At 39.2% G+C, this 14,493-nt stretch overlaps 1 protein-coding gene across 1 annotated transcript in view; it reads left to right on the top strand.

The window, feature by feature from the left end:
- The window catches only part of STAT4 (signal transducer and activator of transcription 4), a 36,571-nt gene that overhangs the window by 21,740 nt on the left and 338 nt on the right, over positions 1-14,493 (top strand). The window contains exons 9-22 of the mRNA XM_030952311.1: positions 30-122; positions 962-1,021; positions 1,827-1,844; positions 1,926-2,019; positions 2,936-2,980; positions 5,168-5,251; positions 5,520-5,618; positions 6,845-6,980; positions 8,365-8,417; positions 9,217-9,311; positions 9,864-10,000; positions 10,422-10,613; positions 11,843-11,909; positions 12,380-12,488. Coding sequence (XP_030808171.1) covers positions 30-122; positions 962-1,021; positions 1,827-1,844; positions 1,926-2,019; positions 2,936-2,980; positions 5,168-5,251; positions 5,520-5,618; positions 6,845-6,980; positions 8,365-8,417; positions 9,217-9,311; positions 9,864-10,000; positions 10,422-10,613; positions 11,843-11,909; positions 12,380-12,488 — 1,282 coding nt within the window. The remainder of the gene's footprint in view (positions 1-29; positions 123-961; positions 1,022-1,826; positions 1,845-1,925; positions 2,020-2,935; positions 2,981-5,167; positions 5,252-5,519; positions 5,619-6,844; positions 6,981-8,364; positions 8,418-9,216; positions 9,312-9,863; positions 10,001-10,421; positions 10,614-11,842; positions 11,910-12,379; positions 12,489-14,493) is intronic.

Genomic DNA, 14,493 nt, shown 5'->3' with positions numbered 1-14,493 from the left:
ATCTATTTGTTTCACTTCTTCTCACACAGCTCCTTTGTGGTTGAAAGGCAACCCTGCATGCCAACACACCCCCAGAGGCCAATGGTTCTCAAAACTTTAATACAGTTCACTGTTAAATTAAGGTAAGGGAAAAGATCTGATATAAACTCCTTCATTTGTGTACAGTATTTTGTCCTTGGAGAATCTAGAAAGCAAAGCAGGCCAATCTCCATTAGGGATCCATTCAACTGCAGGGAAATTTTCTGGAATGGGGATATAAAGTGCACAGAATCTGTCACGCAGTGCAAGTGGCAGTAAAGAGTAGAACACAAGGAAGAAAGGTACATTGTGGCTAAAGGCAGCATCTTCAGGGTTCTGTATGAATTGATTGTATGAATTCTTGTTTTAATGACTTTTCAAACTGAGTAAATTATGATCCTTATCATACAGGCCAAAATCAGAATACTGAGAGACACTTCTGCACAGAGGAAAGAGAGGCTGCTGCATTCTGGGGGTCTTGGGTGAATCACAGACAAGTTCTTTCTCTCCCAGAAGCTCCTTCCCTGACTTTGTGAAAGAGCAAAGGTTGGAGAGGAACTCTCACTTCATTTCCACCTTGCAGCACAAAGTTCATGGTGGGCTGGGGGTGAGAAGAGGTACATGAAGGAAAGCACACACACATCTGTGATGCAGTCAGAGATGATACAAATCCGTTTCCTAATGACTTTGGCGTCACTCCAGCCACTCCCTCAAACACATGCTAACTTCTCCACACACTTAGAGGGAGGGTAGGGCACCCACCACTGGAACAGCCCAGCTCTTCTTTCTGAGAACTCAACCCTGTAAATTGTGTTGTAATCCTAGATGCCTAATCTGTTTTCAGATGATAATAATTTCTGATACTTTAATCTGGAGCAACCAGTCTAGTGTTTTCTGGTGAGATATTCTGTTAATATTCACTCTCTCATTTTCTGTTTTGAAGGTTGCTAATTAAATTGCCAGAGCTGAACTACCAGATCAGAGTGAAAGCAACTATTGACAAGTAAGAAACTTGAAAGTGAAGCTATCCTCTTACTCCCTACAGAGACAACACAAGTTTTTTCAGTGGCTACCCTATCTGATTTTTAAACTGCTTTGAAAAGGAAAAGAAAAATTTTAAAAACCCACCAGTTAAAAGATCAGAGTAACACTTCTTTTTTATGTGGAAGACTTCTTTTTTAAAAACAAAGCTGCTAAGTCTAATTGATGGTTTCAAATTAGAGGCAAGAAGTCCATTTAAGATTTGTCTCAAGACTTAGAAAAAAAAGTCAGCAGACTGATACAGCAGCATTACACAAAAGTCTGAAATCAAACTATATTGCATTTATGGGATAGTTAGTTTTGAAATAGCTCTGGGCTCTCACAATGCAACATCCCCAGCCCTAGGTACCAGCTACCTCCCTCCTTCTGCTTGTTGTGCTTCTGCAAGCCCCTAAAAGCCACCTTGGCTGCATGGACATAGATGTGGGCCCACAAGAAAGAGGGAAAACACCCCGTGAGGAGGGAGCAAGAGAAGCCAAGGCTGTTTCTCTCAGAAGTCATGTACTTAAATAAATAGCAAGAGAAAATACACTAAAATAAATAGCAAGATAAAATATACTACCTACATATGCCCAGATGCAAAAGTCTTAAGTGGACAGTATGAATTCCAGTTTTTGAGTTTAAAAACCGTAGCTGTAGGGTCAATACAAACCAACTTTGAGCAGGCAGAATCTACCATCTCAGATATGCTTCTCAGTACAAGTTCTGTTTTACACCAATACTGATTCACAATCAATTTCCTCTCCCCCACCCCTCTTCTCTTTTAGGAATGTTTCAACTGTAAGGTAAGACAATAAAATACCATAGTTATTAATTTTTTCCAATAACACTGGTACTTGAGTACATAACTGTCACGTCCTCTGCAGTAACCGTAGATTTGTTCTGTGTGGAACACATGTGAAAGCCATGAACATGGATGAGTCTGCAAATGGGAGCTTGTCAGTAGAATTTCGACATTTGGTAGGTTTGACACTTTTTTACTATTGTAAAAAACAGTCCTTTTTTTTTTTACTGTTGTGTGTAGAGAAATAAAAGATTCTTTAGAAACTCTGGAGGGAGAACTGTATTACTGTCAAGGCCACACTCATTTTCTTTCTGTTTGTACAAAAAGATTACTCCTAGAGCCTCTTTATGCTATTCTATATGTCATCCATTCTCTAAAATAAGACTATATATTTTCAAAGAAATGAGAAAGCAAATCCTAATTACCACCAAAAAAGGAAACAGTAATCATACCGAATTTAAAAGCTTCACAGAAACTGAGTTTGGTTAAAAAAAACCCCAAACACCAAACCAACAACAGCAAAAAAAAAACCAAACCAAGCAGAAAAACCCAACACACAGAACAAACAAACAAAAAACCTTAAACCACACCACAATTTTCTTGGGGAGATAGAATTGAATGCTTGAAATCTATCGGAAATTAATGCCTGTGATAAAGCCTCGTGAGAGACCAGAACAGTGCTTGTGTAACTTCTCTGAGAGCCCAGTGAGTCCTGCTCTCTGACTAGCACTCTCTTGCCTGTGGTAATTCTGGGGCTTAACCACAGATGCAGTGCATCAGTGTACTTTTGCAAAAAGAGATTGAGATCGATGGTTTTTAGCTTTTTTTTTTTTTGTGGGATACACTTGGCAAGCACTCTAATTAATGCTTTGTTACATTAACTTAGTTTCCTAAAAATTCTTTTAAAATATCAAAAGACCCCTCACTGAATAGAATTTTCAGTGTGCAGTGTCAGTCTTCATTAGACTTCATTTGCATATTGCAAATAAAATCTTATTACAACTAAGAACATCCTGGTTATAAATTATGTTCTTTATATGTACTTCTGTGTATAGTTTCTCTGACACATAAATATTGCTTTGCTTTATACAGCAACCCAAAGAAATGAAAACAAGTGCTGGAAGCAAAGGAAATGAGGTTTGTGCGTTTATTTTACATGTTGTTTTTGCACACTCTCACAAGTATTTCAGATTTGATTTTATTTAAATCAAAGAGTTGTTAGATTTTGAAATATATACGAAGTACAGGATCCAGTTATTATGTTAGTATAAGTATAATGAGAACTCTTTGGAATTACTCAAATTGTAATTGCATGCCTGAAGTCTGTATACTGAAAAAGTTACAATAGAAGGTAGAGAGTAATAATTGAAATGTGTGCACTCCACTCAAAGGTTACCTTTTTGGTCATTTACATTTTGAAAAAAAAAGAAAAAAACCAAAACCAGATAAGGTTTTAAAGTTTTTTTCTGTTGTTGAAATAATTGTTTCCTACAGGGAAAGTCCTTTAAATATATGTTCTGCTGGTCGGGTTCAGAGCTGAAGTCAGGGTGTCATTATCGTTGTATCAAAGGGGTTTGCTGCCTCAGCCAGGCTCAAAAATGTGCTTAACTTACTTGCACTTGTCCCAGCCTGGTCATAGGTTCCCCTCTCGTGGTGATTCTGTGTATGGCATGACAGCGCTAAAACCAGCATAGCTGAGAGTAAAGTTGTTCAAAAACATATTTTAAAAATACATATAAAAATAAAATCATTCACATCACAGCCCAAATAGCTGTAGTTATACAAGCACAAGAGTTATTTGAAGTATTCTTTAAGTACAAAGCAAAAGGTGTGATGAGCATGAGGAATTTGACCAAAACCTAAAGCAGAAGATACGTGTGCCCCTTTCACACACATTTCTGAACAGAACAACTCAACACCCCATTAGCAAGACTGAAACTCAAGGCTCATCTCCCAGTTACTTTGCTGCTTACAAAATCACTGACACCACAAGAAGCAAATGCAAAAATGTAGGTTAAGAAATGTTGGCACTCCAGTTTTGGCAGCATTTTCCTCCCATTTCTACACATTGTGCCTTTAAAACTTGATAAAGCTATCATAGGGCTGTGGAGAATTAGGACAGCTGAGCTTTGACCTGGTTCACTGCTGATTTCCTCAAACAGAGCCTCTCCTTGGCCAAGTCAGTCTGTGAAAGTGGTTATTAGCAGAACAAGAGTTGGGATTTTCTTTGTTAGCTGCAACTATAATACTTTCAAAACTTGTTTTGTTATAGGACTTTCAGTATGCTAAAAGTGTAGTTAAATATAACTGGCCTCATTAAGAAAAAAGTGGAAGTTCTCTATTTTAGATTTGTCCTTTCATGCAGATGTACCTTTTTGCCTAGAAGATTTTTCCATGAGAAAAATTTGCTTCTGCAAAATCACAATGGGGGAAGAAGGGTTGTTTCACCAACTTTGTGTCAGAAATACAGGTTGAGCTGGATATTTCATCATGGGAAAGCATTTTGATTTGCAATTATTTATTTCTTTTTTTAAGAAAAGTCTGACAAAACAAATGCATGATGTGGAGGGAAAGGCCAACAACAAAGAAAACTGGAAAAGAGCAAATATATTTTTATACTTTCAGTTCTGGGGATGGAAATGTATTTCAAGAAATCTGTTTCCTAAGGGGCAGAGATTTGGATCTTTGCAAGAGCTATGCTGCTTTGTAATCAAAACAAATATTAATACTACAAACTTTAATCAACAATGACAAACAGATTTTAGGTTTTTTCATCCAAGAAAAGCTTGGGGTTTTAATAACAGATTTACTTCGGATTAATGATTTAGGCCTCTGGTCCTTCAACTAGTGCCCACAGCAAACCTGTCTGAAGGCCCATTTGTCTTTAAAGCTGTGGCTCTTTGCTTTGTTTCTGCTTTGTTTCTCCTTGAAATTGAACATCCCTGTTCAAAGTCCAATTGTCAATCAGTCAGGAAACTTCAGGAAAAGGAAAGTTGGAGACAACCTTTATCAGACACACAAAATTATCTGTTAACTTCTTGTGTGCAAATCTGTATTTAAAAGTACCATTTCAGAAAAAGATAAAAGTTCAGAACAATATTAAGGGGTTCTTTTAGATTCATCAGAAAAATTACCAGACTTCTGGACTAATTTAATGTCAGAGTTGAACAAACAAATTGTTTCCTTCACTTCCTTCTTTTCCTGTCCTGCTTATATATTTGATATGAGTTTTCTTTCCAAGTGTAACCTCAGCAGCTGGATCACTAAGCCAGTGTTAAATGCCAGCTGTGCACTCCCAGCTTTATAACCTGGTTATTCCCTCAGGGCCCTCACATGGTGACCGAGGAACTGCACTCCATCAGCTTTGAGACACAGGTCTGCCTGTATGGATTGACCATAAATTTGGAAGTGAGTATTCAGGGCAGATTACCTGGGGCAGGAGAAAAAGGCATTTTCCAGCAGTTTCTAGAAGTACAACTGTGCTGGGCCACACCACAGGTCTGCCTGCCCTCGGTGAGGCCCCCAGCGGTAACCACAAGCTGACACAAGATTTCCAGAGCTTCTGGAAAAGAAGTCTGTGCTTTGGGAAGAATGAGAGGCTAAAAACCCAAAGCACAGCACAGCATTAATACTTTCCTCAGCAGCATTTACACAGGGCATTCATTCTTTCCACCAGACCAGCTCTTTGCCTGTGGTGATGATTTCCAATGTCAGCCAACTGCCCAACGCATGGGCCTCCATTATTTGGTACAACCTGTCAACCAATGACCCTCAGGTAGGTCCTCAGTGTGCAAATACTGACTTTCTGCATTTTCACATTTGTATTATTTACATTAAGTGTAAAAAAGATGTATTTCCCTTTTGAACTGACCTTATTTTTGTCACGTACACGGTTATCAACACATTTGATTGTTGTTCTCTTTATCTTTCTTTTCCTGCCCAGCTATAAAACCACATGCACCCTTAGCTTTTCTTTTTGTAGCCTAAAGTAGTAGTACTTAAACTAAGGAAAGGTGACAGGCCTTCTCCACAACTTCTCTGACTTCACTAGCTTTAATTTATCTTTCTTGGATGTACCTGACTAAAACTAGACCTGTTAGAAAATAATTCTATCAGTACAACTCCAGACCAGGAAAGCAGGCAGATAGGTGAATCTGTAATGTACTTAAATGCTGCTTTCCCCCATGGATTTTATAGGAATTTGTGCTTTCTGTGGAGAAGATTATAAATGTTAAGTAGCAACTTCTAGTGGCTCTAACCCTGAGCAAAGGCAGAATCATTCTTTCTAAGGCTCCAGCTGTCTCAGCACATATTTTAGATTCAGCCACTGTTCCTGTATTTGCAGGCTGTGGAACAGGGCTGTCAATGGCTCTCAGGCTTTCAGCTGGGGATTAGTGCAGTCACACAGATGCTCAGAGCAGGCAAAGGGGCAGACAGTCTGCCATGCTGGCAGGCCAGCTGACCAGCAGGCTGGACTGCATTATCACTCTGTGATACTCCAAAGAGTTTTTGCACAGTCTTCAGTATGTCCATTGTGTGTAGAATTAAAAAAAAAACAAAACACAACTGAAAAAACAAAGATAAGCCAAATGATTCAACAGCACATCACCATATCAGTATGTAATGGCTTTAAATTTCCATGCACTAAACATTAAAATATAATTATAATATCTAGATTTTTTTTTTGACAGGATTTAAGCATATTTTCACTGTCTTTACACAGGACACTACCAGAGGCATAGCAAGGCATATTAACATCCAAGATGCACACAGGGACTTGAGCTCTCTCTGAGTGTCATTTTACAGCCCTGCTCAGGCACCCCACTGCACCTTGCTGGGTGCCTGCAGGTGGGAGGGCCCACACGTTTGCCCCAGTGCTTCTCCACACACAGAGCTCACTTTCAACACTTCCAAATGCTGCTCAAGCACTTGCAGCCTCCTCCTACAGCCTGATATGTATTTCATGGTTGCTATCTAAACAAAGCATTCATTCTGTTGCAGAACTTGTCTTTCTTCAACAACCCCCCTGCTGCCACTTTGAGCCAGCTCTTAGAAGTACTGAGCTGGCAATTCTCATCATATGTTGGTCGTGGACTCAATTCTGAACAGCTCAACATGCTGGCAGAGAAACTTACAGGTAAGTGTGTAGAAATATACAGATTTTATTTACTTTGGGGTTCTTATTTTGGTAGCTACAGGTAGGGTCTTTAGGCACACGTTGTGGTTTAGCACCAGCTGGCAACAAAGCCCCACACAGCCACACACTCCCCCAGAGTGAGATTGGGAGAGAATTGGAAGGGTACAGTGAGAAAAGGGTACAGTGAGAAAAGGGTACAGTGACAAAGCTCATGGGTCAAGCTAAAGACAGTTTAACACATAAAGCAAAAGCCACATGTGCACACAAGGCAAACAAGGCATTCATTCACTACCTCCCATCTGCAGGGAAGTGTTCAGCCTGGAAATCCGGGCTGGATTCATCACACAAAGGAGTTACTTGGGAAGACAGATGCCATCACCCCAAACATCCCCTCGTTCCTCCTTCTTACCCTAAGTTTACATGCTGAGCATGTCACCATATGGTGCAGAATATCCTTTGGCCAATCAGCTGTCCTAGCTGTGTCCTCTCCCAGCTTCCAGCACTCCCAGCCCCTTTGCTCATGAGAGGCAGAAAAGACTTCCACTATGTGTAAGCCCTGCTCAGAAAGAGCTAAACCATCCCTGTATTACCAACACTGTTTCCAGCACAAATCCAAAACACACTGGCTGCTGTGAAGAAAATGAACTCCACCTCAGCCAAGACCAGCAAGGCATGACCTCCATTTCCAGAGCTGATGTCAAAAATGTCACAATGACATCTTTTCTTCAAAGACAAGCAGGCATCAGCTTATTCTTATCACAAAGTAATTCAACTTTCGAACTTCCAGGGTGCTCAACTGAAGGAAGAGGGCATCAGTCACACTGAACTGTGATGTTACTTTGCCTCCTTAACAATTATCTCATACATCTGAAATCAAAAGGAAGTATTTTTGCTTGCTTATGAGGTTTGGTTTGGGGTTTTTCCTTTTTAAGTACCTATCCTTGTGGGTCTGTTCATTTCTGGGGCCTCACCAGAGATGCTTCACTGGTGTCAGCACAGCAAAGAGGCCCTGTAACCTCAGCAAGATGAACTATTGAGTACTCTGCGACCCAAGGGTGCCCCAGAAGGGAAAGGCCCTGGGGAAAGCTGAGAGGTAACATCTAGGCTAAAAACTGAAACTGAGCACGGAGTGTTGCAAAAACCAAGTTACAGGCTACTTCAGGCAAATATTTCCAAAACTACTATCACCTGCTTCAAAAGAATACAGAAAACCAGATCTGCAGTTCCTCAGCATGCCCCTATTCCTCCCTCCCCAAGTCTGGATGGATTGTACTTCTCCCCTCACCCCCCACCCAACTATGCATATATCAAGCAATATCTATTTCATAACTTCAGAATAATACATGCACCATTTGGGGTTTTGGGGGGTTTTTTCCTCTTTCAGGACAGCAAGTCAGTTACAATGATTATCAACTATCCTGGGCAAAGTTCTGCAAGGTACTGTTGCAAAAATAACACTAAACTCTTATTTCTCATAACACCCACAGCCATGCCTATCTTTGTTTCTGTGATGCTGCTGATAAGATTCCCACTTGCCATATGTGGGACTTTCAGCTCAGCATAATCACATCCCTTGTAAAAATTTAACTGGGAAGAAAACACTTCCAGAAGCATAAAGCTTGGGATTAGGGATCTGCTTAGTTATATTGCTACAGATATCAGAGTGTGCCATTAGAGTGTGCCTTATATATTTCTGTATATGATCAACTGAAAGTCTAACCAAAGCATGCAATACATTTTTCATAAAGCATAAGTAAGATTTTTCATGTGTTTAGTTTTGACCTAAATTATTTTCAAGACCGTCAATATATGCAATAACTGTGATGAGGAAGAGAGAATGTATTGATAAAGAAGGGTAAGCTTCTTTAATTCATATTAACTACATTATTTAAACACGTGCAGAACCTTGGAAGGAAGTTCAACTTTCTCATCTTCTTTTCACTCAAAATATAAATGTATAACTAGGAAGAAACCACAGATGTGATTTTTATTCTCCTTGAAAAATGAGGTGCTTCCAATGCATATCTTAAAAATCAGTTGGTTTTATGTCAGGTTGAAAGAGAGATGTTACTCAAAACCACAGCTCAAATTGTGATTCTCACTTGAGAAAAGTAGCTTATTCTTAAGAAACTGAGAAGAAACTGTCATGTGAACGTTGGGTAACATCACTCTCATGATTCTTCTCTCGTGTGTGTTGGTTTTTGATTGTGTTTTGTGGTTGTTTTTTAACTGTTAGGAACATTTGCCTGGGAAGTCTTTTACCTTTTGGGTTTGGCTTGAAGCAATCCTGGACTTGATTAAAAAACACATTCTTCCTCTTTGGATTGATGGGTGAGCAATAAGGGAACTGCTGTCTATTGATCTCTCTCCACATTTTCTCTGTCCTTTACTCATCTCAGTTTTAGCCATGCAGAGGAGTATTTGCAACGAGTTTAACACTTCTGTCTCCCTTCTCCATTCATAACTTTTGGAAATTGCTGTCAAAGGGGAACAACATGGGATCTCTTAGAAATGCAGGTTTAGATCTATTCTTCAGTTCTGTCTGTGCAATCAAGTACTGGGATAAATTTCACAATACTTTGAGCTCAATGCCATATTCCATGTGTAACTACACAAAGCTTTGGTCATAGCCCCCAAGCCTTATAAAGCTTTGTAACCAGGTTTTGAACACCTGTAAAAAGTCTGGCCTGATCAAGGCCAGGCTGGATTGTTCTGAGCAACCTGGTCTGGTGAAAGATATCCCTGTCCACAGCACGGGATTTGGAACCAGGTGAATTTTAAGGTCCCTTCCAACCCAGGCCCTTCTGTGATTCTACCCATTGCACAGATCCAAATCTGTATTTTTTTCCAAAAGTAAACCCATGATTTCCTGCTATACCTCAGGTACATAATGGGATTTGTAAGCAAAGAAAAGGAACGAATTCTGCTGAAAGACAAGACACCAGGAACATTCTTACTAAGGTTTAGTGAGAGCAATCTGGGTGGAATTACCTTCACTTGGGTGGATCAGCTAGAAAATGGTAAGTATAATTAAAATTTTTAAAAAACCAAGCCAACAACAAAACCAAAACTAACCCAAACTCTGCAATATACCTGCAATACAGGAGTCGAGTTTTGTTTGGTTTGAAAGTAAAATTCACGTGTATCATGTCATAGTATGGTTTTGGACAAGATACAAGTATCATAATTTCTCAAACACAAACCAAAACTCTGACATTGTACCTCTGAGCCCTTTATATTAACAACATTCTCTATGAGGTGCACCTGCTAACTGCAGGCTTTAGATTTGTTTCCAAACATGCAGAAATTAAATATTGAAAGATACTAACATAGCTAAGAACAGGTAAAGCCTGTACAAGTGTAAACCTCAAAAGAAATGCAAAAATATGTTCTAGCTGCAGTTGCTCATCTGCAGCTTATGGTTCCTTTGTGTTTTTGCAGGAGATGTAACATTTCATTCGGTGGAGCCCTACAACAAAGGTCGCTTATCTGCCCTGCCGTTTGCCGACATACTGCGCGACTACAAAGTTATCATGGCAGACAACGTTCCTGAAAACCCCCTCAAGTACCTGTACCCAGATATCCCCAAAGATAAAGCCTTTGGCAAACACTACAGCTGTCAGCCAAACGAAGGTTAGGCTCCACTTCTCTATTTGCCCTTCCTGCACAGCAGCTGCAAAGTCAAGAGGCAATTTGAGCACTGTAGGGAGAGGAGGGAGAGAACAGATTAAGATGCCTCCTGTAATAGTCATCTTCAAGAGAACTGTTTAAACATGTGTCTGTCATTTAGACAGCTTCATTTTGCAAATACATCCCTGGTCTTAGAGGTTACAGTAGAGGTGATGACCATATTTAAAAGAAGCTAAGAAATTGAATTTTTTTCTCTGACTGATGCATGACAAAATTCAGTGCTTGGGTGTTTAACAGAGAGGAAACTGAAAAGTTATCCTGCTTATTGGCTTCATAGTTGTGTTACACTGTAGCATGCTCTCTCTTTAATTTCAAGAAAACTCAGTATTTCCCAAAAAGCTTGGAAGCCCGACTTCGTTTCATTTCATGCAATGGAATCCTAAAACAAAGGCTGCTTATCTGCACCACTGTTTCCCAATATACTGCACAATTACAAAGTTATTATGGCAGACAAAAACCCCTGGCAACTGCACTGGAAAATGCAAAAAGGCCAAACAAGGATGGTTCCAAATATATTCAGGCCCACGTTCTTTTATGTCCAAGTTACAAGTCAGCTCATTTTTAGATAAAATTCATTCTCGCTTAAAGAAAGCCCTCAAAGCCTTATTTTTTAATAGATAAAACACATTCTTCTAGACTTTCAGTATCAAAGGTTACAATTCCATTTGAACTCAAATTCCTACACAACCCAAAAATATTTGGAGGCTACAGTATTTTTCTCCCTCTTCATTTTAACTCTGTGGACTTTGCCTAATGCTCCAATCATCTAAAATCTTCCATATATGCTTAATTTCGTGCAAAAGAATTGGAATTCAAAACACATTGCTGAAGCTATATCTGTAGAGGCAGAGCTCCAAGCCTTTGCAGAACTGAAATCTGCAGGCTCAGAGTACCAAACTTAAAGAATTGTGTATTTGCTTTGAAGGCCTAACGAAATCTCTTTCATCAGTTGCAGTATTATATTGTGTTTCATATCAGGGGAGCACAGGCAATTCTGTGACTAAGATCTGAACTCAAGGACTAATCTCAGGAATTCCCCTCACTTTCATGGCTACTTATTTATGCAGGGACTTTACAATTTATTATTGCCTGCAGCACTTAAGCAAATAATCTATTTCAAATAGATAATAAAATGACTAGACAATATTTAATTTCTCTACTCTTTATTCTAGTCTCAAAGCCCTCGGATGGAGGAGGGAAAGGTTATGTTCCTTCTGTATTTATCCCAGTCTCCAAAATGTAAGTATCCTCACAGATGTGTTACACTTCACCAGTTATTTATATTTCATCTACATCCCATTTCAGAGTTTCCCCTGCCTCCTTTCCCCAAACTGTTTGAAAATAGTTTGGCAAGGACTGCTAAAGACAAGAAAGGGGAGTAAAGGACTTCACCTGTAGAGTGCTTTTTTCCATTAATGGGGCAAACCATTTGAAAAAATTGCACATTTTATGGTACTCTGATCTACTTTTCTTTCACTGACTCTCTTTTTTCCCCAGCAGCTGATGTTAGGAGCAAGGAAAGAGGACAAACCTGACTCAACCTCCTACATTTTTAAGTGTATATCAGGTTGTTGCATGAGCTTACAGGGCCACCAGCAAGCCTGAGTACAGGGTTAATAAACCTAAAAACCATTCATCATACTCCACTGACATGCATAGAGGGATTCAAGTTTTTTCTTAGATGATTTTTGCTTTTTTTTTCTTTTTAGCTTAAATGACTCTACAGAACCACATTCTCCATCAGATCTTCTTCCAATGTCTCCAAGCGTTTATGCTGTGCTGAGAGAACACCTGAGTCCCACAGCCATTGAAACTGCTGTAAGTTGTAAACTTTCCCATTCATAAGTAAATATTAAGCAAACAGGATACAGCACAGATGCTGGTTAATAAAAGGCTGCTTGTACAACCATGAATCAGAGCTCTTTCATCACTTGCTTCATTACATTCTGAAACAATGGTGCAGATATTTCCTATTCTAAATGGTGCAGGATACTGCAAGCATCTTGAAAGCACTGGACTTGCCTGACATGCTGGGCAATGAATCATGAATGTCAGAACACAAAGATCCCAGAGTTCTTGCACAAATGAAGGCTTTGCACTGACAAATACATGCCACCTATACTAATTCTCTGGACAGCACAAAAGCCTGGACTTGCTCAGGGGAGCTGCCCAAGGAATATGATAATTTCCAATTCAGCAAACTTGCACAACTTTTTCACACTGCAAGATTTTACATGGGGTTTCAAAGGGGTGCAAAATTAAAAGTCAACTAAAACACTTTCAGCAAAGAAAAGTAATTTTAGCTTAGTATATAGAAAGGTTAGGAAAATACTCTATGAACATCATATTTTTTAAAAAATTCTTCTTTTCTTTATTGACTAGAAATTATGTTCTGAATCATCATGGCTCAGAGTCCTTAGAACAGTGATATATAGCCAGGTGGGATTTGTCCAGCAGACAGCAAACACAGCAGTGGTTTGGCTCTAGCAGCTTTAGAAGAAAATCTCCTTTTTTAACACTAGCCCTTAACTTTGTGTATGTTCAATGATTTATGATCTTAAAATGGTTTTGTATTTAAAAGCCTGCCAACTCCCCTTCAAATGCCTCTCTGTAAACACTTCTCCTTACCCACAAACAGAACCAAACTAAACCAGAATCCTGATTGCCAGTGATTAGAAGTACAGTTAAACTTCGTATACAAGTGGATGAGTTCTTTAATATATCAACCTGAAAATCCACTCAAGAGCAAGATACCTTTTTTTATTCTTCACTTTTTTCTCCGATAGCACTCGTGACAAACTAGTTCTTTAGCTGAAAACAAAATAACCAGCCTGAATTAAAATTCTGCATTAAAACCTACCCCACCCAATGCAGGACATGTCCCCACTCATTTCTATTTTGGTTTATAACATGTGGAAATGGTTCTGACCTCCTCAACTGCACTTACGAACAATGCACGCATTTGCTTTCCTGAATTTTCGTCAGAGTAAAGAACAGTTGGATTCACTTTCAGTTAACATCAGCATCCAAACATTTTTGGTTTCTTCTTGCATGTTCAGTAAATCTCAAACCAGCTCTCTTCAGAGCTTCAAAATTAGCTGTGACCATGGCCATCATTTAAGGTCATAATCTGACAAAAAGAATGTGCCTGGCAGCAAACTGCAAGTGTTAAATACAATTTTAAAGGTACCAAGCCGAGTGGTTCAGTGCTGCTAGATGGTAAGTGATATTTCTGTAGGCTCTTACTAGAAAGGTCTGCTAGAAATTGCATGAGAAAAATAGTTTTAGAAGATTTTTAAAGAATTCATTCCTTGCCTTTTCCATTCAATTTACCTTGCTAAATGGAAATGAGGAAAATACGGAGGTTTTTTCTTTATCAAATTCACACAACAATCTACCCTGCTGAAGAGCTGGCTGAGTATAGCAAGCAGACAATTTACACTATTAAAGCAAAAAATGGCATGAAATGCCAACAAAAAAGCATCATGTGAGATACAGAAAACAAGAGTGAAATCTGCAGCAGGACAAAATATCCTACAACTGAGTAACTCACTCTTAGCAAGATATACTTTCTGCAGTCTTGCTGAACTCCCTTCTATCCCCCCCCCAGTCCAGCTTCCCTTACCCATTAAAAGAATAAGACTCCAGGAAGAACCCTGCTATACGTATCCACAGGCTTCAAGAACCACAAAGTTCATACAAAAATAAATACCATGCTTATTCTTACTGCAACAGTTTCCTCCACAGTGTCTTGTAAAGAGCATTCCTCTATTTTATAAACAACTAGAAACAGGATTTTCAGATCCTTATCAGTTTATATGAC

Source organism: Camarhynchus parvulus, chromosome 7, assembly GCF_901933205.1.
Source record: "Camarhynchus parvulus chromosome 7, STF_HiC, whole genome shotgun sequence".
In the NCBI taxonomy this organism is placed as follows: Eukaryota; Metazoa; Chordata; class Aves; order Passeriformes; family Thraupidae; genus Camarhynchus; species Camarhynchus parvulus.
The sequence above is the reverse complement of the archived record's forward strand: the minus strand, read 5'-3'. Positions and strand labels throughout refer to the sequence as shown.